We start from the raw sequence: 27282 nt of genomic DNA on the forward strand, positions 1-27282 counted from the left end.
GTCAATGATAAGGAAGAACCCCTGCGGCTTGTTTTAAGTAAAATTTAATGTAGTAGTAATCGATATTGTCATTTATGTATTATTGATCTTGTTTCACAACGATATATATATATATGTATATAAATATATATATATTTTACTTATGTTTTTCAAAGATTAAAGAAATAATGAATTGTCATCTTATTAAGTATTTTTCCTATATACTTATATACATATATAAATACGTATATTTAAATAATATATAAATTTTATATATAATATATATATAAATATTTATATAATATAATACTATAAATTAAGTACACATATATATATATATATGTATATATTAAAATAGTTAGTGTATATATGTGTATGTATGTGTGTATATATATATATATATACTTAATATAAAATCTTCTATATTTATTCGTGGCTATTCCTTGTTTTTTTTTTTTTTTTTTTTTTTTTTTTTTTTTTTTTTTTTTACGAATTTTATTGTTAATCTTTCGATATTAAATGATTAAACTAAAAATAAAAACGATTTTATATTATCGATAATGGAGATATGTGTAATGAATAAAATGATCATATAACACCTTATAAATAAAAAAAATAGAAAATAGAAAAACAAAATAAAACGTGCTGCATTTTTTTGAAAATAAGGGTAAAAAAAAAGAACAAAAAAAGTGGGAAAGACAGGACAAAAGAAAAGAAATAAAGAAAAATATCATTATGATTGTATATAATTTGCGACGACTAATGGATCGTAGAATAATCGATAAGATTAGAATGTAAATGTACGTAATAGGTATCGCTAATTGTAATCGAGGTACATTTGAGAACCAGTTTGTAATGAAATCGGATCATAACAAATCGTGTCGAACAGAAACTCCAACATATTTTATCATGGTATAATTACAAAAGTAAGTTTTATTTATATTATTATTCACATTCATTAAAAATTGTTTCATATGAATTATGCTATCGATAATATTTAGTGAATAATACAAATAATAGATTGATTTAATAAATAAGAATTGAGATTACTTATCAGTTATCAAAAAAATGATAATTATAGTTCGATTGGATATATTACATTTTTGATATTTGATATAGAAATTTTTAAAATGCGATCTATTTGAAATTAAGTAGAGTTAATTAGTAAAGACAATTGATTAGATTTAAAGAAATGAAGTATGACAAAAAATTAATATTCATATATATATATCAGGCCATATTTATCATCGTAATGATGTTTAAAACTAAATAACGAGTTATTAATTACGTTAACTAATTTACCTTGGACGATGTTATATACTTTTAAATTAGACATATATTTCTACTTATTTATACATATGTTTCGTATTCAATCGAAAGGTCAAATGAGGTGATATAAGAGCTCTTATACAAACACGTTACGAGATCATACTTTTTCTTAATAGTTTTTGTATTAATTTATTTCGTATTAAGAATGATTCTATTAAAATAACAAGTAAAAGAAAAACATTAGAAAGGGCAAAAAAAAAAAGAAATACAAAATAAAAATTCGTAAAACGTAAGACATCGAATTAAAAGCGTGCGGCATGTCGATGAGAGAGGGTATGGTGGTGATGGATGAGGATAGGAGTAAAGGAAAAAGAGTGAAAATTTAAAAAAAGAAAACAAAAAAGAAAAACAAAACAACATATATGAAAGAACGAGAAGAAAAATTGTGATATGATCTGATATGAAAAGAATTGTTATAATATCCTACAACGCACTAGATTCAGTTTCTAAGTCAAAGTTCGTTGATTATTCGTGGTACGATCTATTCGTCATAGTTGTTGTTGTTGTTGTCATATTTACTTATAAATATTGTTTATATATAAATGTAAATTTCGTTTTCGTAGGGGAAACATTTTAAAGTAAGACGTTAACTTTATGTGACCTTCCTCACTATAATTTCGAAATCATTAGAAGGAGTATCTTCCTCTCTCTCTCCCTCTCTCTCTCTCTCTCTCTTTTTCTTGATCTTAGTATTGTAAGATACGATTATATGAGTTTCTTGATGTTATACGAAATAAGAGAAAGAGAGAGAGAGTGTGTGAGAGTGAGAGTGAGAGTGAGAGTGAGAGTGAAAAGGAGAGAGGGAGAGAGAGAGAAAGAGAGAGAGAGGAAGTGAGAGATGATCAAAATAAATATAAGAGAGTTCACGCTAATGTCGACAATTGGAGCACTTGGTCCGTAATGGGTTATCATGAAATGTTCTTTCCGTTCTCCCTTCTCTATAATTTTTACTGTTAACGCATACTTTCATTGGTGGGAGACCGAAGTGAGTGTATAAGATCATTGGTCGTCTCATTGGAGTTAATAATATTTTTTCTATCTCGCTTTGAGTTCGCTTATAAAAGGAGTCAACATCGAGACGCTCTTTTACTATAATATAAAAGATATATTCTCTTTCTGAAGTAAATTTGATAAATTATACGCGTGTTACTACACACACATATATATATATATATATATATTAATTTATATGAATATATGTATATAAATATTAATTTAAAATAGAAAGAAAATAAAAATAAATAAATAAATGTATATATATATATATAAATATATAAATGTATGTGTATAGGTATATATAAATATTATGTAAATATAAAAGTGTGCATACATAAATCGGATAAAAAATTTTGTGTATTATAATTAACTTTTCAACGTACCTGGTTCTTTCTTCGTTTATTTTTATTTCTTCTTTTTTTTTTTCTTTTTGTTGTTAACCTTTATTGGTAAAGAAGAGAAAAAGATATGCCGTTTCCGGACAACGACATTCCAATCAACGGGATTAGTAAAAACTACGAAATAATTCAACGATCTAAGGGTGATGAATTTCTTTCCTCATCCACGGTCAAATACAATCGTCAGTCCACGTAAGTTTTATTTCAATTAAGTGGATCTTACAGCGAAGATCTTTTCTTATTTATTTATTTATTTATTTATTTATTTATTTTATTTATATGAATTGAAATACGTAAATTGAAATAGGAGTGTTAATTAAACAATCTTTTTTTTTCTTTTTGCTCTAATTAAGAGGACTGTGTATAGCAAGGATTGATTTATGTGTCTTTCGTGTTTTTTTTCTTTTATATATATTATATATATATACAAATGTTAAAAAAAGAAATGACGATTTTAATTTATTGAATGATAATTTGGCTGTATTTCATCTTTTTTTTTTTTTTTTTTTTTTTACAAAAAGATATAAATTTTGAAATAATAATGATGATTAATTTATTCGGTGCCAATTAAGAAATCCATTTTTTTGTTTTGTTTTAATTGACATTAAATATTATTAATGTAAATACGATTTATATGATTGGATTTATACTAATTGGGATTTTATAAATAATAACTCAATTATATTGAATATTATTTTATTTAAATATTGTGTGTTATTACAATTGTTGTTTTTAAATGTTTCTTATTTAAATACAATATTTTAATAAACAATGATTAGATATTAAAGATTTTCTATAAATTTTAATAGTCAAGAGTATATTTTTGATCATATCGAATCATTACTCACTATTTTTCTCTGTTTATTTACCACAGATGAAGTAATGCGTGTTATTATTCTCGAATACTTATTTGTCTAAGATTAGAAGTATTGAATTCGTATTAAATGTTTGATAATTTCTTAATCACGTAGTTAAATAAATAATTAAATTAAATCATTTTTATACACGAATATTACCTGACGATTATGAAAATAATCTAAACGATGTATTTTTTGTTTTGAAATGATTAGATTTTTTTTTAGAAAAACAATTAGTATGGTGTATAATAAATTTTTTATCTATATTTTTCACAAATACTCAAATATCACACGACGATTACGAAAGTAATTTAAATGATATATACACATTATTTTGAAATGATCAGAATTTTTTTGTATAGATAATTAGTACGATCTTGAACTATTATTTTGAACTATTATTTCGACTTGAATTATTTTTATAATCATCGTCATATATAATTTAAAAAAAGATTATATTTATAAATATGTCTATTGTATGAAAAACATATAATAGTTAATATAACAGTATTAGTTGTAATAATAATATTGGCATAGTAGTAGTTTAGAGATATTAATTACAATAGTTAATTATATAGTATATTGAGAAAATTCAAAAAATTATAAACTTTTTTCCATACAAATATAGGTATTTATTTTTAGCAAATGAGTATATCTGCATATGGAAAAATATGAAAAGAAAAAATTCTAAGATTATTTATAAATGAAAAATTTGATTGTTCGAAAGGATTACATAAATAAAATAATAACAAATTTTATTTATATTATTTTTGAATTTAAGTGTGTGTATGTGTTCTGAGTGTATATATATAATTTTTATTACATTATATATCTATATATGTATATCATAATTTTGAGTTTATGTAGAGGATATTCAAGAGAATGAATAATAACAAGCAAATGAAATAAAAAACAAAGAAAAGAAAAAGAAAATTTAATTAATAAACGTGCAAAATAAAGCTATGACAAAATTTGCAAATGAATACCTTTATTAATACTTTTATTAATTCTTACGAATTTTAATATTAATTTTCTCTTTTACATATATATGCACGCAATCACTCACACACATATACGCGTACACACGCACAACAAATCTCTCTCTCTCTCTCTCTCTCTCTTTTTCTTTTTTTCTTTTTAAATAGATAATGATATTTAAATGCAAAACTAGCAAAGAGCTCGATAAACTGTATTTCGAAATTGTACTGATTTCGTACTATCGATCGATTTATTATTTTTAATGTCACAAGTCTGTTTATTTAAATACGTACTATGCAATCCCCGGACTCGATAGTGATATCGTTTGACAATTATTTTAACTATTTTCATTTTGAAACAAATATGTTGTTTACAAAAATTTCATGTAGTATATTATCGGAACGAATTATGAAATTTAGTTATATTAATTATTAGTTGAAATTAGAACTGTATATATATATATATAAATAATTATTTATTCGTGATCAATGTTCGTACTGTCATCGAGAGATAATACGAAAGATTTAAATGAAAATTTAAAAAAAAAAGAAAACGAATTATTTATTACAATTTTTCTGTTTTTCTTTTTTTTTTGCTTTCTGAAAAATCTCCATTGGTTTATTTCATTTATACAATAATCGTTTGTAATAATTAAAAGAGATCGCGCATTACAATGAGATTTCTTCTGGCGTCTGATTTTTTTTCATTTTTTCTATCGATTAATTATAATAAAATATATAAAACTATTTGTTATCGTAACTAAATATTAAATCGAATTTGTCGTTAAAATCCCATCAAAATTTTGCGATAATCACGTGATGATATTTCACAATAAATTGTTCGTTGAAATTTAAATTATTTGGATAATTACTTTTTTAAGCTTTTTTTTTTTTATAATCTTGTTCTTTTTTTTGTTTATCGATTAAATAAAATAAAAAGAAAAAGAAAAAACAGAAAAGAAAAAGCAGAAATTGAAGAAAATCAATTACATAAGATTTTCTAACTATCTCCGAAAACGGTTCTTCTTTTGAGTTTACGCAATGTTTCTTCTTATCGTGTTTACAAGAGTAACTACTTCATTTTCTTCTTGTTCGAATTCATTTATCTCAAGCAGACGTAATGAATTATCTAACGTTGACGTTGGAACCAATGCTTCGTAATAAACTTGAAGTATGTTCAAGAATTACATTATTTCATTCTACAAAAATTACAGATTATTATTAAATATATATATATATATATATATATATATATTTATATATTTTATATATATATTTTAAATACAAAGAAACTCGTTTCCAATTTTTGTTTAAGACACAATCACATTGTTAATAATTAAAAATAATTAAGAAGAAAGTGATGAAATATTTTTCGAAGGAAATATGTTAAATTATTCATTTTTTTGTTATAAACTTTTTATACGAATGCTAATTGAAGAAATTAATATATTGTTGTATATAAAATATATATAGTTATTATAATTATATGTATATATAAGATGATATACATTATATACATTACTACGTTACATTAGAACGTTAATACGAAATTAATATTTTCTTTAATTTAAATATAAATACATATGTACATGTATACAATTATATATATATATATATATATATATATACATATATATATATATATATATATATCTGATTTTGGGGTATATATATATTGGGGTATATATATATCTGATTTTGGAGATTTCAAAGAAATGATACGATTAATTCTAGCCATTGGTCTAATTGGCTAGATATTAGATAATTTCTTTTTGCGTTATAATCAGTAATTAGTCATTTGCAGAATATGAAGATTTTAATTAATTAGAAAAGTTGCTGTTTTATTAATGAATTATCTTATTGATAAACTGTTGTCGTTCAAAGTGACATGAAATTAAAAAAATAACTTTATTTCATTTTATCTGCTTTTTTATTATAATTTTTTTTTCAAATATTAATTAACAGTTTTAATCATTCGTTTTATAAATGTTATTTGTATTGGAAAAAATGTAACTATCTACGTTAATTGAATTATTAAAAAGAAAAATATATATATATATATATATATATATATATGTGATTACTATTGTCATCTTTTAAGTAAAATTTACAAATAAATTAAAAAACGTTCGATATTTTGTAAGAAAAAAAGTTAAAAAAACATAATTAACAAATGTAACTTATATAATTATAAATTTAATTATTATTCATTAATATCATTGAGAGATCTTTTACAAACGTATTGAAAGATACACAATCGCATTATAATAATATTATTGAACAGAAAATTATTAAGGTATCATTTCGAAAAATTATAATTACAAATGTAATAGTTTTTATTTACTTTTTCCCCATATGTAATTGTCATTATATAAATTAATTAAATAATTGTTTATTATTATTATTACTATTATTATTATTTTTTTATTTTTTTTTTTTTTATTTTCTTTCCATTTCAGATACACGTTCGAAACTTTGCAGGAATCTGCACAGTTTTTACTCAATCGTGTTAAAACACGTCCAAAAATAGGAATAATATGTGGTTCTGGTATGGGTTAGTATTCTCGCCATTTTTTTTTGTCACCATTATCAAAGCAATTCATTTTGATTATTATCACTATTATTATTTAATATTCGACAGCATATTGAAAACTAATCGCTTAGTTTGCGACTTGTTTGTTTCGTCGATATCAGCAAATGCAAATTGTGATGAATTTATTGGGTTTTCAGGATATTACTTTGCTTCGCTTAGTTCGCTTTTTTTTTTTTTTTTTTTTTTTTGTCAAAAGCTTTATGTCTCTATTTTCGAACAGGATCATGTGAGCAAAACGAGTTATGTCCAGGTTCGATCGCTGATTCCATAGTCGACAAATACTGCTTTCCCTACGAAGAAATACCACATTTTCCTGTATCAACAGTAGAAGGACACACGGGACAGATGGTATTTGGTTATATCGAGGGTGTTCCGGTTATGTGTATGCAAGGAAGATTTCATTATTACGAGGGTTATCCACTTTGGAAGGTAAATCAAAGAGATATTAAAAAAACTTAATTAATATATATATATATATATATATATATATATATATATATATTAATTAAAATTTAATTATTTTAATTAATTAATATTAAATATTAATTTTATTAATTTAATTTATTAATTTATTAATTTATTAATTTATTAATTTATTAATTTAATTTAATAATATTATTTAATTAATTAATATTAAAGATTTATTATTTATAAAAAATAAAAAATATATCAAAATAAAAATAAAAATATTTATATTTAAATGAACAATATTATATAGGATGAGTAGTTTTGTGATGATATTAAAAATCAATTAAACTTTCTCGAGACTTCTCAAATTAATTTCTTTTTTTCTTTTTTTTTTTTTTTATATTGTCAGTTCGTTAAAAAGTTATATTAAGCTTGCAGTTTTACAATTTGAAATAATATAATATATGATGATATATGTACATTATTTATTAAACTAAGTAATATAATATTTTTATAGTAATTTATAAAGAATAAAAAATATAAGAATTATTTATTAAATGATTGAGAGGATTGTCAAATGATTCGATAAAGAGAAAAAAACGTAATCATAATGAAAATGTTTAATTAATATCGAGGAAAATTTAAATGATAATAAACATTTAATTAACGACGAGATAGTGAAATAAAAATATATTCTAAATTTAATTCTCTTTTGGATTAGTGTTCAATGCCTGTCAGAGTGATGAAGCTAATAGGAGTTACTCACCTTATTGCTACAAATGCTGCTGGAGGACTAAATCCAACTTATCAGGTCGGTGACATTATGATAATGAAGGATCATGTGAATCTGATGGGTTTCGCTGGTAACAATCCTCTTCAAGGACCCAATGACGATCGGTATATTACTTTTTTTTATTCGCTTAGACATTTTTCATGATTCTTTATGATCTACGTTTATTTTTTTTTTTTTTTCAAATGGAAAATGTTCATATAGAATAACAAAATCGTTTTCAATTATAAAGAGTGAGTTATATCATTTGTAAAAATTGAATTAAAAAAATTATGACCCTGATAACAATCACATTGTCGATTAGACTCTTTTAAAACGGGGAATAGATTTTGAATTGCATTAACGAAGGAAATTTTTTAACAATTAATTTCTTATGTAAAATGATTGATCAGTATATATGTATATTTTCTTGTGTTTTTTTTTTTTTTTTTTTTTTATAGATTATAAATGTAATATTTAATAAAACGTTATTAACGATCGAAGAAGATTTTGATTAAAAATATTATAGAACGATAATGAATTAAATAGAAAAATATTTAATTAAAATGGTTTAGATCATGTCGAATCTTTTACCATTGTATTATTACGAGATTAGGTTTAAAAAATTGTTGTTTAAATATTAGATAAAAAATATTGAAAGCCTTTTTTTTTATCTATTCGATTACAGATTCGGTCCTAGGTTTCCATTAATGAACAAAGCTTACAATACTGAATTAATTAAAATAGGAGAAGAAGTGGCATCAGAGATGGGTATCAATGATATAGTACATAAAGGTGTATATACCTGTTTAGGCGGGCCTAATTTTGAAACGGTTGCCGAACTGAAGATGCTTCAAATATTTGGCGTCGACGCCGTTGGTTAGTTTCTTTTTTATCTTATCGAAACAATCTTAAGACGAAACTCTTATTGATACATATTTAATTTTATTTTATTTTATTTATTTATTTATTCATTTTATTATTATTATTATTATTATTATTTTTCTTAATACAGGATGAATTAAAATTTGTAGATGATTTTCAAAAAATCGATCATTCATTATCGAAATTTTTTAGACTAATTTTTTGTTTTTCTTCGGATTATTTACAAGCCTAATTTGAAAAAAGAAAACAAAAAAAAGAAAACGAGTCTAAAAAGTTTCGAAAAAGAATCATTGATTTTTATAATCATTTAAGAACTTTTGATCCATCTTGTATCAAACGTCGATCTTATTATGACTCAGGATAACATGCAATATTGTATATCGACAAACAAAAGATTTTTAATTGTTTATTAATGTTAAAATGTTCAAATATTATTTGAAAAATATTAAATAAATATAATAATATGAATAAAATAAATATAATAATATAAATATTTAATATTAAATAAATATAATAAAATTTTGTTTAATATTAATATTTATTTAATATTAAATAAATATAATAAAAATAATTTAAACAATATTTAAAATAATTTTATTTTTTTCTTTATTTTTTTTTTCTCTTTTTGTATTCAGGTATGTCTACGGTACATGAGGTGATAATAGCTAGGCATTGCGATTTGACAGTCTTTGCCTTTAGCCTAATCACAAATCTATGTTCGACCGATTATGATGATCACAATGAGATCAATCATGGGCAAGTGATAGACGTTGGAAAGACGAGGCAACCGATACTTCACGAATTCATTTCAAAGATTGTTATGCGTATAAAGGACATGATAGATATTGATAAGAAATGATTTTTCATATTTTCATTATCGAGTTAGAATGAATCGTAAGATCCTCGTTTCTGTTATATAGCAAGAGAATTGTTTGACATTGACAAAAAATTTACAAATAAAATCTCGTTAATGTAAAATAATAAAGGAGAAAGTGATCAAGGATCATCTTTTAATGATGATATTATTTTAAAATATGTAATTAATTGTTTACACTGGGCCTTTTATCGATTACAACAATATTTTAGATACAACGTAGTTCAATCCTTGGTTAAGAATATATCGAAATATACGAGATATTCAAAATAATTTTGATAACTTTTATATATTTGCAAATTTCCAATGTAATTTATTTTATTTTTGCAGTTAATTATTGCTTGTACATATTTGCAAATAACGATTGGCATTCTAACGTTGTAGAATTTTGTATATACATACGTATGTATGTCCGTATATTAACAGATCAATTCTAAATCGACGATAGAAAAAATATTGAATATTTCTTTTTAATCATAATCGGAAGAACAGTAAATAAGAGATATTCCATTAATATGTTCACTTTGATATTATATTATTTTTGTTATTATTGATAATGATTGATATGATTTTTATTATTATCAGTATATATTAAGGAACGTAAATCATAAGGTAAAGGGATTATTTTTGATTTGTTTATGCTCGAATAGAGTGATCCATATTACATTTATTCAATTTTGTTAATGCTAGAATACATTACAATTATGACAATTATTTTATAATAATTGTCATGAAAATCAACAGAACAAACAACAATAGGCGATCTATGCACAGTCGTTATTATACTGTGGCTTGGATAAATCTTAAAGGCCTTTTATGAGAATAAAATATAGAAAATCAAAATAATAGAAGAAAAGAAAAATAAAAAATAAATAAGTCGTTTGTTTTCTGTTTTCGGTTATTATTTCTTTTGATTTAATATTTATGAAGAATGAATGTTTAGTTGCAAAGCACAGAAATATAGTAATACATGTAATACAAAAGGAAATAGGATATATATATATATAATGATCCTTCATTTTTTGTCATTATATAATTTATGGATATCCATTTCGACAAAGTCTGTAATTTTAGTTGAAACATTAAAAAAAAAAGAAAAAAGAAAAATAAAAAAAAAAATAAAAGAAAAAGTAGAAAAAACCAATTTGTTTCAAACAGATCTTCATATTTGTTTATATAGTAATTATAAGTTTTAATGTGTTAAATATCGTAATATTTTTAATTTGTGCTATAAACCGTAAGTGATGACAGGAATTTAAAGGATCGATTTGTAAAACATAATTTATATATTATGAACTATTGAAGAATTATATAATAAATTAATTTGACTGTTAATTAATTTCAAACTGTATATTATATTTAGTAGTACAAAATTAAAATAATATTCAATATAATGTCATATGTCTTGAAAACTCAAGAGCCTCAGAGATTTAAATATTAAATATATAATAATATTACATAAGCATTTAATACACGTTCTTTTATCGTTTATATAAAAAATTTTACGAAACTTTAGATAATTATAAAAAAATTTTTATTTTATATAAAAAATATATTTGAAAATTCTTTATAATTATTTCTAAATTATATATCAGATTAATCTAAATCTCCGTATTTGTACAATTTTTTCTAAATTCATTTGATCATTGTTACTATCATCTTTTGAAAATTTCAATCGAATTATAAATATTTCTCTATTATGTATTCTATTATTATTCGACTTAAATTGTTTATAAATTAATTATAAATTATTTTAATTAATACCGATTGTATGTTAAAATAATTTCTTAATTATTCTGTTATTATTATTATTATTATTATTATTATTATTATTTTTATTGTTGTTGTTCTTATTGCGTACGGTACTTACTTGTAAATTAAATATCATCTTTTACAATTCTGAATGAAGCGAAAAAAATCTTTCACCACCATTTTATTATGTAATTATTATTATTACTAATATTAATTAATCAAACAATAAGAAGAAGTTGCATTCACGATTAAATGCGATTTACTTAATTAAGTATGCAAAGAGAAGATCGTTACCATTTATTTTTTCGGTGTTTGTAACGAGGAAACAAAAAAAAAAAAAAGAAAAAAAAGAGAAAAGAAGAAAAAAATAAAAGAATAACAAAAAAAGGGAAGCGAAATGTTATTTGACACGAAAGCTTCTATTTCCTTCTTCTAATTAGTAATTTAGGATCGATCTTCTTTAATTAGTTTCATTAAGAACTAACATATCCTCCAAAAGTTATCCAAATTGTAATCCTTTTATTCTAATAAGAAAGATATCTCTATCGCTGGTAACTTCTAGCAGGATCTAAACAGAAAAAATTAACGTAACATTAAAACTTAGATATTGTTATTTTTTTTTTATTTATTTTTATTTAATTTTTTTTTTTCATTTTTCATCGATACATAAAAGACTTAATTAGTTTCAAATGAAATAAAAAATATATGTATAATACGATTATAGGAATGATTATTGGTACATTATGTATGTAGAAAAAAAATTGAACCATACCATATCACTATTTTCGTTCGACATTAACACACTTTTTTTTCTATTAATTTTTCTAATAATACAATTGGCTATAGAGCTGTCACAATCACTCGTTGACGAATACATTCACGGCTTATCGTCAGAGAACTTGTTATAAAAATAATATCAAACATATCACAGATTGATATTATTGATTGATATTATAAAAAAAATAAGTCTCTCTTTTATAATTGTTATAGCAAATCTATTTTCTCGTTCTTCTTAAGGTAGTACTATTCTAGACCGTGGTCGAAGTGCAATTGACAACGATTGCAGTCAACGGAACCTTCTGCGCATGTCCATGAAAAGAAAAAATAAAAAGCAAATATTTTTCTCTCCCTTCCAATTTCCCATAATTGTCGGAAACAGCCACATGTTCCTCTACTTAAGTGCAACATATTTTTAATAGGAATATATTATATGGGCATATAAACGTATAAAAAGTCATCCTTTATGAAAGGAAGATTTACCTTTGTATAGAGTAAATTATAAATTTATTATTTTTTTTTTTACATGAGGTATGCTATTCATTCTAATAGATGGTAATTAGAATTAATAATGAAATAATATTGATGAGAAGTAGAAAGGGGAATAAGTATATCGATTACTTACTATACCTTGGAAAACGTAAGTCAGTTCACAATGGCTACGAGACGTGTAAACTTGTTCGAACAGCACTTTCTCTTTTCGAATCGATTAGTTCAATTAATATTGGGCTTACGTCCCGATCAAAATTCGAACGATTTATTATTCATTTTTCCTGCAATAAATATTTATACATTACCAGCAATTCTACATCAGGTGATAAGTGCATTTCTTTAAATCTATAGACATCTAATAATTTTATTATAACTTTTATTATATTTACGTTGATTTTTTTTCTTTCTTCTTTTCTTTCTTTTTTCTTTTTTCTCTCCTTTAAATAAATCCTCTTGAGTATAGAAATTGTTTTGGTAGGTATGCAACATAATAAAAACTTATGATTATTTAAGAATAATTAATGCATTATATTATATTGGATTTTTTTAAAAGCATTCGTTTTATCAGTTTTATCAGCTATTCACGTCGGACTTCAAGCTGCGATCGAAATTAAAATTACTCCAGAAATTAATAGCATCTTTAACTTTACTCTGTATTTATAGCTCAACGTATTTTCGTTTTGTAAGAGTTTGTATCATTCTTTTTCTTTTCTTTCTTTCTTTCTTTTTTTTTCTTTTTTTTTTTTTTATATACAAATAGAAGATAAATTTAGTTATCCTGAGAGAATGGATTGTTTTTAGATGAAGTTACTTTTCGCAAATTTCAAATATTATTACGAACAATTTTCCGATAAGAATGAAATGGACATTATGAAAAAATATACCAATCAAACTAAATCGTACGTTTATGCTATCCTAGGTAAGCATAAGAACAAATTAATGTAAATAATTATAAATACGATATTGGAATGATATATGTATTGGTATTGTTGCAGTTTTATTTTACATCTATGTTATTTTAATATTATCACCGTGTATTATAAAAGTCTTTTTATATCTCTTTGGTGCATTGAACGATGATCAATTAATCTTTCCCGTTCCTGTTAATAATGTCACAAAAGGAGGATTATTATATTATTGTTTAATCATTTATCAAATTTCGGTTATAATTCTCATAGCGACAGTAGGCTTTGTGAATTTATCAGCTTATTTGATAGTTGTACAACACGCGTGTTATCAACTTGACATTATAATGTACGTGTTTAATCATAAAAAAATATTTGTTTCTAAATCAATTTTTATTATTTATCTAAATGTGATATATAAAAATTTCTTTTATTAAAGATTCAAAATATGGGAACCGTTTAAGAAACATTCGAAATATACGCGAAAAGTTTGCTTCATTAAAACGCCTAGTCTGCAATGGGAATGGATAGTCAAGATTATAAGACTATATAAAGATGTCACGGAGTTAGTTCGAAATAATTTCTTTTTCATCATTATTTAATATACATATTCATAATATAGATTCATTGTTAATATATATAAGTATAAGTATAAAATATATAAGTATATAAGTATAATATATATATATATTAATTTATAATATATTATATATTATATATATGTATTAATATATATGTATTAATATATGTATATATTAAAATATATAAGTATAATTCATTGTTTATATTTTTTTTTCAAGGTATGTTGACTTACTAAACAATTTTTCAAAGATGAATTACTTAATTACAATTTTCTTAGTGATGATCCTCATTGTTTTTGATTACGTTTATGTAAGTGTATATTTTCAATATAAATCGGAAATTACAATTAATTACATTGACGTGTTTAGTTTTCTATGCGGATGTTAATATTCTCGAGATCATTGAAGAATGTTTATTTATTAAATGGTTTATTTTTAGATATTTCAATTATCTAAACTATCACAAAATGTAATTGAAATAATCGAATGCAGCATCTATAGTATTGGTTCTGTTTTTATACTATATCTTAATTTTTACCTTGGCCAAAAGCTATTGAACCATAGCACTGCAGTTTTCAAGGAATTGTAAGATATTTCAAAGTTTCGTTACAACAGTAATTGTAAATACTATTTTTGACATATTTGTAAAGTAAAAAGTCTTATGAGTGAAATAATTCATATCAATAAGTTCTATTCAAAATGTAATTTAATGGGTGACCAATTATTAATTTATATACATTATAATATATTTTTTTTTGTAGGAATAAAATTCCATTCTACACTTTTTCCATAAATTATCAAAAATTGCTATTATTTATAATAGTGAGAAGCGGACGACCATGCGTGCTTTCAATCGGTGGTATATTTGTGTCATCACATGTAACATTTGCTGCGGTAAGTAATAATAAATAATTGATATTCAATTGATTATTTTAACGAGAAATATATTATTTTAGATAATGCGAAAAGCATTCTCCTTTGCAACGGTATGTTATACTGTTCAATAATTTTATATTATGTTCTAAACGATGAAATAGTATTAATTATCAATACATATGTATGTCAAAAATTTAATATATTTCATAGAAAATCGAATCTACTCACTTTTATAGAAAATAATATGTTTGTAACGATGGAAAAGCACATATGACATTATTGTTAGATATTAATTATTTATTTCATATAAGATCTTATAATTATAATATTCGTCTTAATTTTTTTTTTCTTTTTTTTTTTTTTAAATAATCGCTTTCTACGTGCACTGCGTAATTGTCACCGATCTTCTTTGTATAAGTATACTATGTTTGACGGACTGTATTATCGACAAAACAAAATACATTTCAATAATTTTTTATGACGATCTGTTTATTCATTTCCAAGTTAATATTCCAGATCGTGATCGGAGAATGATTGACAATAATTGCAGTCAACGTAATCTTCTACGTATGTTCATCCAAAATTGAAAATATAAGGAAGATTTCCTTCTTATTTAATTGTTTGAAATAATCACCTGTTTCTGTTCATAGAGGAGAATAAGTCATATCGTTGAAGTGTTGGACAATACTTATGTATAAAATGACATACTTTTATATCGCAATAGATAAAGGCTGTTCATTATCCCTGGTTTTTTTTAAATGGTTTACGCCATCGAGAAGAACAGACGTAATTCTTGAACGATTTTAATGAACAGGATCTTATTTTAAAGATGAAGATTCAATCTATAGTGTTTTGAAAAAGGTTTATTTTCTTTTAAAAAAAATCGTTTTAAAAAATGATATTCTTTATAAGAATACTTCATGCACAAATAAAAAGGAGTTTTATATTTTATGTACGTGAAGAAGCGATTGCCTATTTCGTTGTATGTGTAAATAGCTGATACTCAGATTTTTTGAACATTTTCAAACACAAAGAAATGCATTTTACGATGCTTGCACGGAGAAACTACGATAACTCCACTCGATTATTTTAATGAGCTTTGGCCAAATGATTCTATGGGAAAAATAAGGAAATACGTGTCCGATAGATTATTTTAAGGGATTTAAGGTTCTAAAATATTATTAAATTTTGAAAAAATTTATATTTACTTTCAGATTTTCGAGGCTAAATAATTCCGGTGTTTTTTTTTTCTTTTTCTTTTTTTTTAAATAATCGCTTTCTACGTGCACTGCGTAATTGTCACCGATCTTCTTTGTATAAGTATATTACATTTGATGGACTGTATTATCGACAAAATAAAGTACACTTCAATAACTATTATAACGATCTGTTTTCTCCTTTTTAAGCTAATGTACCATAGATCGTGGTCGGAGAACGACTGACAATAGTTGCAGTCAATGCAACCTTCTGCGCATGTCCATAAAAATTGAAAGTAGAAGAAGAAAGATTTCACCCTTATTTAATTGTTGAGAAGATTCAGCTGTTTCTATTCATAGGGGAAAATAAGTTCGAAATGGTGAAGTGTTAGTTAATATACACGTATAAAACGACATATATTACGTAGCGTTTTATAGATTAAATAGTTATTGTTCCACTTTTCTATCGTCATTTTGAAACATAGTTCTTTAATTGATAATGAATGGTAATTAGAATGAATAATGAAATAGTAGTTGGGATATAGATACATTGATTATTTCGCCGTGGAACTATAAGGCATACTTTATGATGGCTCGGAGAGGTGTGAACTTCTTCGAAGAGCATTTCCTCTTTTCGAATCGACTAGTACAATCAATATTGAATCTACGTTCTGATCAAAATTCTAAGATGCCATTGTTTATATTTTATACAGTTATTTTTTACTTATTACCTGGGGTTGTACATCAGGTAAGCGTGTCTTTACTTTAAATATATTGAAGATTAATACTATTATTATAATTGTTATTATATTAACCTTAATTATTTCTATTAATATATATATATATATTTTTTTTTTTTGTTGTTGAATATAATAAGATGATTTATGTTTGCAAATTATTAATCGTTATGTTATATTACATGAAATTTGTGAAATTGATTTTTGACTTCAGTTTTATCAGCTTTTCACTTCAAACATTGTACTGGAATCGCCTGTTAGAGTGTTGCAGAAAATAATAACATCTATATGTTTGATTACTGCTTATAGTACCACCTATTTTCGTTTCGCGACAGTTTGTATTATATTTTTTGTGTTTTCTTCGCTTTATCGTACATTTTTATATGTTCAGTTATTGTATCAGAATGTATTTTATTTTGTAATGTATATTATTTTCAGTTGAAGTCACTTTTCAGTCGTTTTGTACTTGATTGGGAATTGTTGTCCGACGAAATAGAATTATACTTCATGGAAAAGTATACGAAACAAAATAAATTTTATGTGTACTTTATCTTAGGTATATATTTACATATTCATGTAAAATAATAACTATTATTATAATATTGTAATTACATTGATTCTGGTATTTTTACAGTTTTATTTTACGTCTATGCTATTTTAATATTATCACCGTGTATTTTAAAAGTCTTTTTATATCTCTTTGGTACATTGGACGATAATCAATTAACCTTATTCGTTCCCGTTAATAATGTTACAAACGCAGGCGTGCTATATTATTGTTTGCTTATTTATCAGATATTAGTGCTAATTATTGTAACGACAATAGGTAGTATTAGTTTTTCAGGATATTTGATATTGGTACAACATGCGATTTATCAACTCAATGTTATAATGTACGTCTTTGATCGTAAAATTATTATTATTATATATGTTTGAGAATCAATTGCAATTACGTATTTAAATGCCATTTCACAATTTTTTTTTTCCATTAAAGATTTAAAGTTCGACAACCATTTAAAAAGCATTCGAAATATATGCAAAGAATTTGTTACTTTAAAACACCTCGCATAGAATGGGATTGGATGATCGACATTATAATACGCTATAGAAACTTTAGCGAGTTAGTTGAAATTAATTTTGTCATTTCTGTAACACATATAGAATCATAATATAGATTCGTATAATTCATTGTTTATATTTTATTCAAGGTATGTTGACTTGCTAAATGAGTTTTCAAAGATTACTTACTTATTTGTAGTTTTCTTAGCGATGATACTCATTGTTTTTGATTATGGTTATGTAAGTAATACTTTTGACATAAATTGAAGATTATAATAAAAAATTAATATATTTAATTATTTATATTTATATAAATACATTTTATTTTCTATATCTTTTTTCTTGAAAATTCTGACATTATTTATTGGTAAATCGGATAGTATGTTGCATGTACAATAGAATTATTTATTAATATATTAATGTTTATATTTTGGAGATCATTGGAAAATATGTATTTATTTAATGATTTATTTTTAGATATTTCAATTATTTATAATGTCTCAAAATGTGATCGAAATAATAGAATGCAGTACTTACATTGTTACTTCCATTTTTACCATATATATTAATTTTTATTTTGGCCAAAAGCTGTTAAATTATAGCGACGCAGTTTTCGACGAATTGTAAGATATTTCAAAGTTTCGTAAAACTTTGTTAATTATTATATAACGTCTGACGAATATTAGTAAAAATTTATCTAATACAAATATTAATTAAATAACTGATAACGATAAGTCCTATTTAAAATCCAATTCAATGGGTTAGCTATTAATTAATAAAAAAAATTTTATATTCTTTCTGCAGGAGTAAAATTCCATTCTATAATCTTTCCATAAAATATCAGAAATTTCTACTATTTATACTAATGAAAAGTGGAAAACCATGCGTACTTTCAATCGGTGGTATGTTTGTCTCATCACATGAATCTTTTGCTGCGGTAAGTATCAATAAATAAATAATATCTATATATTGTTTTAACGAGGAATATATTCTTTTAGTTAATATGTAAAGCATTCTCTTTAGCTACGGTATGTTATACTGTTCAATAATTTTATGCCATGTTTTAACGATAAAAAAAGCTCTAATTACTAATTACACTTGTAATGTCAACAATTTAATTTATTTCATATAAAATGTATTCATTTATAGAAAATAATAAGATTATTATAACGATGGAAAATGTGCATATGGGATTATTGTTCATTTACATTAACTACTTATTTCATGTAATATCTTATGATCATAATATTAGTCTTAGTATTCTTTTAATTATTCATTTTTTTTTCGTGTATGTGCATTGTTTATTGTTACAGAACTTATTTTTAAAAGTATAGAAAATTCGACAGATTATATTAACGACAAAGTCATGTGTTCGTTACTAATAATTATAGCAATCTATTTTTTTTCATTGTTAAATTAATATTTTAGATTGTTTTCGGAGAATGCCTGTCAACAATTGTAATGCAAAGATGAATCTACTTACTTGTAGTAAATAAAACGATGATAGTTATCATTAAAATATGCAGTATATATCGGTATTTAATAGATTATATATATATATATATATATATATATATATATATGCCATTTGTTATTATTTACTTTTAGTCCTCTTTTAAATCACATTGTTCTTCCTTTTACTACTCGATATACTTCAATATAGTATTTATCATAAATAAACAGCATCACATTTAGTATGACATTATGAGAACAATATTATCGATTTCACTTTCTGTGAACTGCAATCTCTAGTCGTCGTAAAGATGTGTGAGTTTCTTCTTAACCCTTTCGCTACAGCAGCCCCGTCCGCAGAAATCATGGCGTGAATGCCGCGTATATACGCCACCGGTACCCACAGGTCGTCGAGTGGATGCCGCATATATGCGGTGTTCGGCGCGAAAGGGTTAAGCAAGTGTCCACGACTATGGTTGTAGTTCGACTGACAAATGAAGGAGTCAATGGAGCCTATTGCGCATGTCGCAAAATAAATAGTAATAAATACATCTCCCCTCGTATCTATTGATTGTAACACCTATATTATCTGTTATCATACGTATATCGTAATCTATGTTAGTTGTACCGCAAAGTGTTGGTACATTATGAATGTATAAAGGGTTGAAATATCTTTACGTTACGCCATATGGATTAAATTATTATAATTCTACTTTCGTATCGTCATTTAATATTAACTTGCTATCGTTCGTAATATGATGTCAATTAGAATTTATAATGAAGCGATAGAGGAGGCTAGGTGTATTGTTTACATTTTGTCTCGACAGTTCACAATGACTCCCAGAGATAGAAGCTTTTACGCGAAGCATTTCTTCTTTTCCAATCGATTAGTTCAATTGCTATTGGATTTACATAATAATAATAATAATAATAATTCAAAGATCCAGTTGATCGTTTTTTTTATAATAATTGTCTTCATATTTTTAGGGTTTGTGCATCAGGTAAACGTATCTCTTTTAAATGTACATTATTATTATTATTATTATTATTTTTATTGTTATAATTATTATCGATTATTTATTATTCTTAAATGAATCTCTCTTAAATGAATGTACAGTTATGTAAACATTTTATGGATCAATGCAATGCGAAAGAATAAATATTATCTGTTTTCATTTTTTTTTTTTTTTTTTTTTTTTTAATGTTGAAAATATTATTACACTTGATTAACTTAAGTAGATCTTTTTGTCTGTAGTTTTATCAGCTATTCACGACAGATTTTGTCCTGCAATCTACTATCAAAGTGTTGCAAAAAGGAACAGGATGTTTTCTTATACTTTCCTCTTACAGTACGATTTATTATCGCTTTGTAGAAGTTCGTAGAAATTTTCTAGCATTTTTATTCAATTTTTTTCTAAGTCGAAGATATATCTATTAAGGAAAAATATATTTTATTATTTTTAGATCAAATTAATTATAAATCGTGTTAAATTGGATTACAAGAAATTCACCGACAAAGAGGAATTGAAGATTATAGAAAAATATACGAAAGAAACTAAATTATATGTGTATATTGTCATAGGTAATCATGAAAATATTTATTTGAAAATCTACAAATACGATATTGCAATTATATTGACTCTCATGTATTTTTTGTTTTTTTTTTTCCTTTTTTTTCAGTTCTCTTCAGTCTCTATATTATTTCAATAATATCTCCATGTATTTTAAATATTGTTCTGTATTATTTTAATATTTTGGATGATGGTCAATTAATGTTACCCGTACCAGTTAATAATGTTACAAACGCAGGATTGCTATATTACAGTTTACTTATTTATCAAATAATAATAAGCTACATTCTATTATTAATAAGTTGTTTATTTTATTCGTTGTATTTGATAATCGTACAACACGCCTGTTGTCAATTCAGTATAATAATGTACGTGCATAATTAAAGATATACATTTGTTTTTGACAATATAATATTATCATGAAAGTATGTAATGTTATTTTATTAACGATTAATATTCATTGCAGATTGAAAATACGACGACCATTTAAAAACAATTCGAAATATATGAAAAATGTTTGGTTTTTCGAAAGATCTCGCGAGCAATTCGATTGGATAGTAGACATTATAAATTGTTATAGAAACGTAACGGAGTTAGTGCGAAATCATTTTTCTTTCTTTCTTTTTTTTTCCTTCTTTTTTTTTCTTTTTTTTTCTCTGATATATATATATATATATATATATATATATATATATATATCATATATTTCATTACAATTAATTTTTTCCCTTTCTATCTTAGATACGTTGATTTAATAAATTGCTTTTCCAAGATAAATTACTTAATTGCAGTTTTCCTCTCAATGCTCATCATCGTCTTTGATTTTCTTTATGTAAGTATTAATCATGTTTGTCCGATTGATCGAAAATAAAAATGAAAAGTTCGAATTCATTTTTTTTTTCTTTTTTTTTTTCTTCTATTAAAAAGAAAAGCATTGTTTTTATTTATTGATCATTCCAATATTATTTATTAACTATTATCCTATATTTTATTTAAATGTTTAAGAACTTTTTGATTTATATTTATGTTAAATTTTAATAGGCTAGAGATTATTGAAAAAAATCTTGATTTGTTACGTCGATTATTTTTTAGATGTTTCTATTAATGGATATATTGCAAAGTGCAAGAGACACAATGGAATGCACTGTTAGTATTGTTGGATCTATATTTATCTTATATCTTAATTTTTATCTTGGACAAAAGCTTTTGAATCAGAGCCACGCAGTTTTCGAAGAAATGTAAGATATAACAATACTTCGTTCTAGTAACATAATTATTACAGAAAATATTACTATTTATTAAGCTAATTTATAGGGCTTAATAATGATATGATTGATAAAAATATCTATTAATAATTATGTATAAAAAATAATATATCCCTTTTGCAGATGTAACATACCATTTTATATGCTATCTATAAAAATTCAAAAATTATTATTATTTATAATAATCAGAAGCGGGAAGCCAAGCATGCTTTCGATTGGAGGTATGTTTGTGTCTTCACATGAAATATTCGCTGGGGTAAGTGATAATAAATTATTTTTAAATTTATTAAAAATAATTATTAAGTTAAATAAATTGTGATAACGGCAAAATTAGTATTTTAGTTAATGCGGAAAGCATTTTCTTTTGCTATGATGTACTACAGCGTTCAATAATTACAAGCTTAATTATCTCCATAATGAAGCTATATTTATATATATATATATATATATATATATATATATATATATATATATATATAAAAGATTTAATTAATTCTAAATAAAATAAAATGTAGTCACATGTAAAGAATAATAAGATGATATTAATGATCGAAATGTGCATTATGTATGACATTAATAGAATTATTTAATTCATTAGTTTTTATAATTATAATAAACTATTTGGCCAGTTTTGAAATAATCACCCTTTCAAGACTATGTTCGTTCCGTATTGTCATCGAACTTGTTTGCATAAGTATACTACGTTTGACGGACTGTATTATCGACAAAACAAAATACATTTCAATAATTTTTTATGACGATCTGTTTATTCATTTCCAAGTTAATATTCCAGATCGTGATCGGAGAATGATTGACAATAATTGCAGTCAACGTAATCTTCTACGTATGTTCATCCAAAATTGAAAATATAAGGAAGATTTCCTTCTTATTTAATTGTTTGAAATAATCACCTGTTTCTGTTCATAGAGGAGAATAAGTCATATCGTTGAAGTGTTGGACAATACTTATGTATAAAATGACATACTTTTATATCGCAATAGATAAAGGCTGTTCATTATCCCTGGTTTTTTTTAAATGGTTTACGCCATCGAGAAGAACAGACGTAATTCTTGAACGATTTTAATGAACAGGATCTTATTTTAAAGATGAAGATTCAATCTATAGTGTTTTGAAAAAGGTTTATTTTCTTTTAAAAAAAATCGTTTTAAAAAATGATATTCTTTATAAGAATACTTCATGCACAAATAAAAAGGAGTTTTATATTTTATGTACGTGAAGAAGCGATTGCCTATTTCGTTGTATGTGTAAATAGCTGATACTCAGATTTTTTGAACATTTTCAAACACAAAGAAATGCATTTTACGATGCTTGTATGGAGAAACTACGATAACTCCACTCGATTATTTTAATGAGCTTTGGCCAAATGATTCTATGGGAAAAATAAGGAAATACGTGTCCGATAGATTATTTTAAGGGATTTAAGGTTCTAAAATATTATTAAATTTTGAAAAAATTTATATTTACTTTCAGATTTTCGAGGCTAAATAATTCCGGTGTTTTTTTTTTTTTTTTTTTTTTATCAATAACACCTTAAAATATTTCAAGTATTTTTCTTATAAATATTTTGAAACGTCGATCGATATTCATTTAAAATTATCTAATTAATTCTAATAACAATAGAAATTGTTATTACAAATTATCATATGTATTGGGTATTAATAAAAAACGTATGCAATTAATTTAACACAATATAACTATGTATTATATATCGAAATATATGTTTGTTATTTCGAAAATTGAACTATCTTATGAGAAACAAAAAAAAATATGACATCTATTGTTCCATGTCGTGGAGTTCATTTTTTTTTTAGGACAAATACAACGTACTTCATATGTATCAAATATAATGATAGTCATAAATACATGTATGGTGTAATGTATATCAAATTTTTATTTCTTTTTTATATTTTTCTTTTTCTTTTTTTTTTTTGCAATTATTTCGATATTTCATTTACCTGTTGATTTTATCTTCATCTTTATGGGGAAAAAAAAAGGATACGTTCAAAACCTTAAAACTTATCATATATCGATAAAGACAATATGAAATTTATTATACCATATGAAAGAATTTATTTATTTATTTATTTATTTTTTTTTTTTTCTTTCAAAAAAAAAAAAAATAAAGCATACTCATTTGTATCAAATACGATGTTAAACGTAAATATTAATAATATATAGCGTATCAACGTTTCGTTTTGTTTATTTTTCATTTGGCTACGCTTTTTCTAAAAAAAGAAAAAGAGACCTTCATTTCGAATATTTACATAACTTTTATTTTTGGACACGATATACAACGTATAATGAATTATCGCATTGACAAAGATAACTATACTGTTTATTATGACAAAGGATACTTTCTTCTTGAGCAAGTATTCGTTATAGCGATCGGACCTTGACTGATGAAGGACTGCAATCGATCGACTCTTCTGCGCATGTCTTTCAAAACTAAGGATTAAAGAAATTACACCCTTCTTTCAATCGTTGGGAACAATCATCTGTTTTCATACTTATGGAAAATAGATATTATATATCTCAGTATGTTTGTTATTATAATTATAAAAATGGAGTGTAAAATTTCATCGTTAGATATTATAGATTACGATTATTATGATACTTATTTCTATTTTAATATTTTACACAATCGATTGAAATATTTTTTCGATTTATCGATTGAAAGATTTTAAATCGATTGAAATATTGAGGAAAATTAAAATGATGAAGAAACGTACACAGTTTGTCATTGACTTCGCTGGATTGAACAAGTGATAATTGACAATGTCTCTGGAGGGATTAGTGTACTTCGAACAGCACTTTCTTTTTTCAAATCGAATATTTCAATTTCTAATACGTATACGTCCTAATCAAAGTTCGAACGAGCAGTTGATTTTCCTTTGTGCGGTATTAGTTTTCGTATTACCAATAATATTGTATCAGGTAAACGTATCTATCTATAAATATGTACGATGATTGTTATTATTATCATAATAATGGATACACTCATTACTGCACTACATTATTGTACAAACATTACTGCATTTCATTTTGATTTTTAAATATAACATTTGTGAGTAGAGAAGTTTTTCGATTGTATTGCATGTCGTGTCGTATCGCTTAAATTTGATTTTTTTTTTTTTTTCTTTTATTCAATTAAAACATTTTAATGCAAATTAATATTCAATTCTTGTAACCTCTGTTATTATCTGTTTAATATTTTTCTAAAGGGAGATTAACTTTTTATAATCTCTTTTTAATCCGTTTACAACCTAGCGCGAAGAAGTGATTTATGTTTCCGATCACTTTCATAAATTTTTTTTTTTTTTTTAAGTCAAGTATATAAATATGAAATAAAATTATAGTAATAATTGTTTTATTAAGAAATTTTGATTATTTTTTGATATAATTGAATTATATCATAAAATATATTATGTTTTATGATATATTATATTTTGAACTTATATAATGAACAATATTTTGTTTCTTTAAATTTTCATCATTACATAATACCATGTTAGTTATTTGAATTAACTATGATATTGCAAAGTTTAAGCGAAACAATCAATTGCTGCATTTATATGGTTGGATCTTTATTTGTCATATATATTACTTTTTATATTGGCCAATTGATTATTAATCACAGCAATGACACTTCCGACAAATTGTATGTGATATATATATATATATATAAAATTGAATGAACACTCAATTTGATAAATATATGAATCATATTAATATATATATATAAAATCTATTATATGAATAAAAAAAAATATTTCTTTCTTGCAGATGTAATATTCCATTTTACAATCTTTCCATTAAAACTCAAAAAATATTATTATTTTTATTAACGTGGTGTATTAAACCGATCGAATTTTCAATCGGTGGTATATTTATCGCGTCACACGTAGTTTTTGCTGCGGTAAGTAACATGAAATTTTGTAAAAAACGTTATTGAAATATCCTTTATATATAATGATAAATCATTTATTATTTTAGGTGGTACAAAAAGCATTTTCTTTTGTCATAGTGTATTATACTGTTTTACAAATCTAAATTACTTATATGAACGTGAAAATATAATATCAATTATACTTTGTCGAAGATGTTTTTTCTTTTAAGAAGAATACAAAATACTCACTAATATCCTATATGGTTGTGGTGGTAAATAATACTACAAAATGTATATTGTATGACTAATTAAAAATTGTTCAATTTTTAATTAGATTCACTAATTATTCAGATCATTTATTCAATGTTATCTCCCTTCCTCTCTCTCTCTCTTTCTTTCTTTCTCTTTATCTCTTTCTCTAAAAAAAGACACTTCACTTGCTAAAGTCGCAAAAGTTTTTTTCTTCATACGAAATATACGAAGTATAACGAGTTATGTTGTTTTTAAAGACGACTATGTATACTCTTTATATTGTTTATTATGACAGACACTGTTTCTTCTTATCAAGTATCCATTACCGTGGTCGGACTTAGACTGACGAAAGGTCTTACTATCGATCGATTTTTCTGCGCATGCCTTTCAAAGTT

The 27282-nt window shown here is 24.0% G+C and overlaps 4 protein-coding genes and 1 long non-coding RNA gene across 16 annotated transcripts; 4 read left to right on the forward strand and 1 right to left on the reverse strand.

Annotated features, from left to right (window-relative positions):
* The first annotated feature begins 803 nt into the window (after positions 1 to 803).
* On the forward strand, positions 804 to 11219 carry LOC118448559 (purine nucleoside phosphorylase). 8 transcript variants are annotated; one of them, XM_085660961.1, is made up of 7 exons: positions 804 to 905; positions 2760 to 2894; positions 6996 to 7090; positions 7350 to 7558; positions 8259 to 8434; positions 8995 to 9185; positions 9827 to 11218. In XM_085660961.1, exons 2-7 carry the CDS (start codon positions 2773 to 2775, stop codon positions 10048 to 10050), a joined length of 1017 nt encoding a protein of 338 aa, XP_085517087.1. In that variant the 5' UTR covers positions 804 to 905; positions 2760 to 2772; the 3' UTR covers positions 10051 to 11218. The 8 variants fall into 8 exon arrangements, with proteins under 8 accessions (XP_085517087.1, XP_085517089.1, XP_035737837.1 ...); XM_035881944.2 differs by lacking the exon at positions 804 to 905 and adding an exon at positions 2152 to 2293; XM_035881945.2 differs by lacking the exon at positions 804 to 905 and adding an exon at positions 2295 to 2429.
* Positions 11220 to 11928: 709 nt separating this feature from the next.
* On the reverse strand, positions 11929 to 27203 carry LOC146872589 (uncharacterized). 4 transcript variants are annotated; one of them, XR_014982874.1, is made up of 5 exons: positions 26885 to 27203; positions 13476 to 13538; positions 13225 to 13367; positions 12590 to 12896; positions 11929 to 12385 (listed from the first exon to the last, which is right to left on the reverse strand). It is a non-coding gene; the product is annotated as an uncharacterized LOC146872589 (long non-coding RNA). The 4 variants fall into 4 exon arrangements; XR_014982873.1 differs by lacking the exon at positions 26885 to 27203 and having other exon boundaries at positions 13220 to 13367; positions 13476 to 14124; XR_014982876.1 differs by lacking the exons at positions 12590 to 12896; positions 26885 to 27203 and having other exon boundaries at positions 13476 to 14124.
* Positions 13155 to 15824, forward strand: LOC118448600 (uncharacterized). 2 transcript variants are annotated; one of them, XM_085660957.1, is made up of 9 exons: positions 13155 to 13408; positions 13655 to 13774; positions 13888 to 14005; positions 14082 to 14340; positions 14431 to 14556; positions 14792 to 14882; positions 15012 to 15157; positions 15334 to 15466; positions 15529 to 15824. In XM_085660957.1, exons 1-9 carry the CDS (start codon positions 13250 to 13252, stop codon positions 15577 to 15579), a joined length of 1203 nt encoding a protein of 400 aa, XP_085517083.1. In that variant the 5' UTR covers positions 13155 to 13249; the 3' UTR covers positions 15580 to 15824. The 2 variants fall into 2 exon arrangements, with proteins under 2 accessions (XP_085517083.1, XP_035737956.2); XM_035882063.2 differs by lacking the exon at positions 13655 to 13774.
* LOC146872590 (uncharacterized) lies at positions 17235 to 19489 on the forward strand. Its single transcript, XM_085660946.1, has 9 exons — positions 17235 to 17392; positions 17596 to 17715; positions 17820 to 17937; positions 18016 to 18274; positions 18376 to 18501; positions 18590 to 18680; positions 18918 to 19063; positions 19245 to 19377; positions 19439 to 19489. Exons 1-9 carry the CDS (start codon positions 17333 to 17335, stop codon positions 19487 to 19489), a joined length of 1104 nt encoding a protein of 367 aa, XP_085517072.1. The 5' UTR covers positions 17235 to 17332.
* Positions 19613 to 23047, forward strand: LOC146872591 (uncharacterized). Its single transcript, XM_085661102.1, has 11 exons — positions 19613 to 19697; positions 19754 to 19810; positions 19869 to 19928; positions 20880 to 20893; positions 21148 to 21267; positions 21357 to 21474; positions 21573 to 21831; positions 21930 to 22055; positions 22205 to 22295; positions 22556 to 22701; positions 22852 to 23047. The coding sequence occupies exons 1-11, from the start codon at positions 19613 to 19615 to the stop codon at positions 23045 to 23047; spliced, it is 1272 nt and encodes a 423-aa protein (XP_085517228.1).
* Positions 27204 to 27282: the final 79 nt, after the last annotated feature.

Source organism: Vespa mandarinia, chromosome 13 (assembly GCF_050613455.1).
Source record: "Vespa mandarinia isolate Hongniang chromosome 13, ASM5061345v1, whole genome shotgun sequence".
NCBI classification, from domain to species: domain Eukaryota; kingdom Metazoa; phylum Arthropoda; class Insecta; order Hymenoptera; family Vespidae; genus Vespa; species Vespa mandarinia.

Excerpts from the sequence above, each read along its gene's own strand:
- LOC118448600 (XM_085660957.1), top strand. The coding sequence starts at position 13,250 with ATGGCTACGAGACGTGTAAACTTGTTCGAACAGCACTTTCTCTTTTCG. Across the intron at positions 14,557-14,791 it reads CTATATAAAGATGTCACGGA|GTATGTTGACTTACTAAACA; the intron begins GTTAGTTCGAAA and ends TTTTTTTTCAAG. Across the intron at positions 14,883-15,011 it reads TTGTTTTTGATTACGTTTAT|ATATTTCAATTATCTAAACT; the intron begins GTAAGTGTATAT and ends GTTTATTTTTAG.
- LOC146872590 (XM_085660946.1), top strand. The coding sequence starts at position 17,333 with ATGCCATTGTTTATATTTTATACAGTTATTTTTTACTTATTACCTGGG. Across the intron at positions 17,716-17,819 it reads CCTATTTTCGTTTCGCGACA|TTGAAGTCACTTTTCAGTCG; the intron begins GTTTGTATTATA and ends TATTATTTTCAG. Across the intron at positions 19,064-19,244 it reads GACGCAGTTTTCGACGAATT|GAGTAAAATTCCATTCTATA; the intron begins GTAAGATATTTC and ends TTCTTTCTGCAG.
- LOC146872591 (XM_085661102.1), top strand. The coding sequence starts at position 19,613 with ATGGAAAATGTGCATATGGGATTATTGTTCATTTACATTAACTACTTA. Across the intron at positions 19,698-19,753 it reads TGATCATAATATTAGTCTTA|AACTTATTTTTAAAAGTATA; the intron begins GTATTCTTTTAA and ends TTATTGTTACAG. Across the intron at positions 22,056-22,204 it reads TGTTATAGAAACGTAACGGA|ATACGTTGATTTAATAAATT; the intron begins GTTAGTGCGAAA and ends TTTCTATCTTAG.
- LOC118448559 (XM_085660961.1), top strand. The coding sequence starts at position 2,773 with ATGCCGTTTCCGGACAACGACATTCCAATCAACGGGATTAGTAAAAAC. Across the intron at positions 7,091-7,349 it reads AATATGTGGTTCTGGTATGG|GATCATGTGAGCAAAACGAG; the intron begins GTTAGTATTCTC and ends ATTTTCGAACAG. Across the intron at positions 9,186-9,826 it reads ATTTGGCGTCGACGCCGTTG|GTATGTCTACGGTACATGAG; the intron begins GTTAGTTTCTTT and ends TTTTGTATTCAG.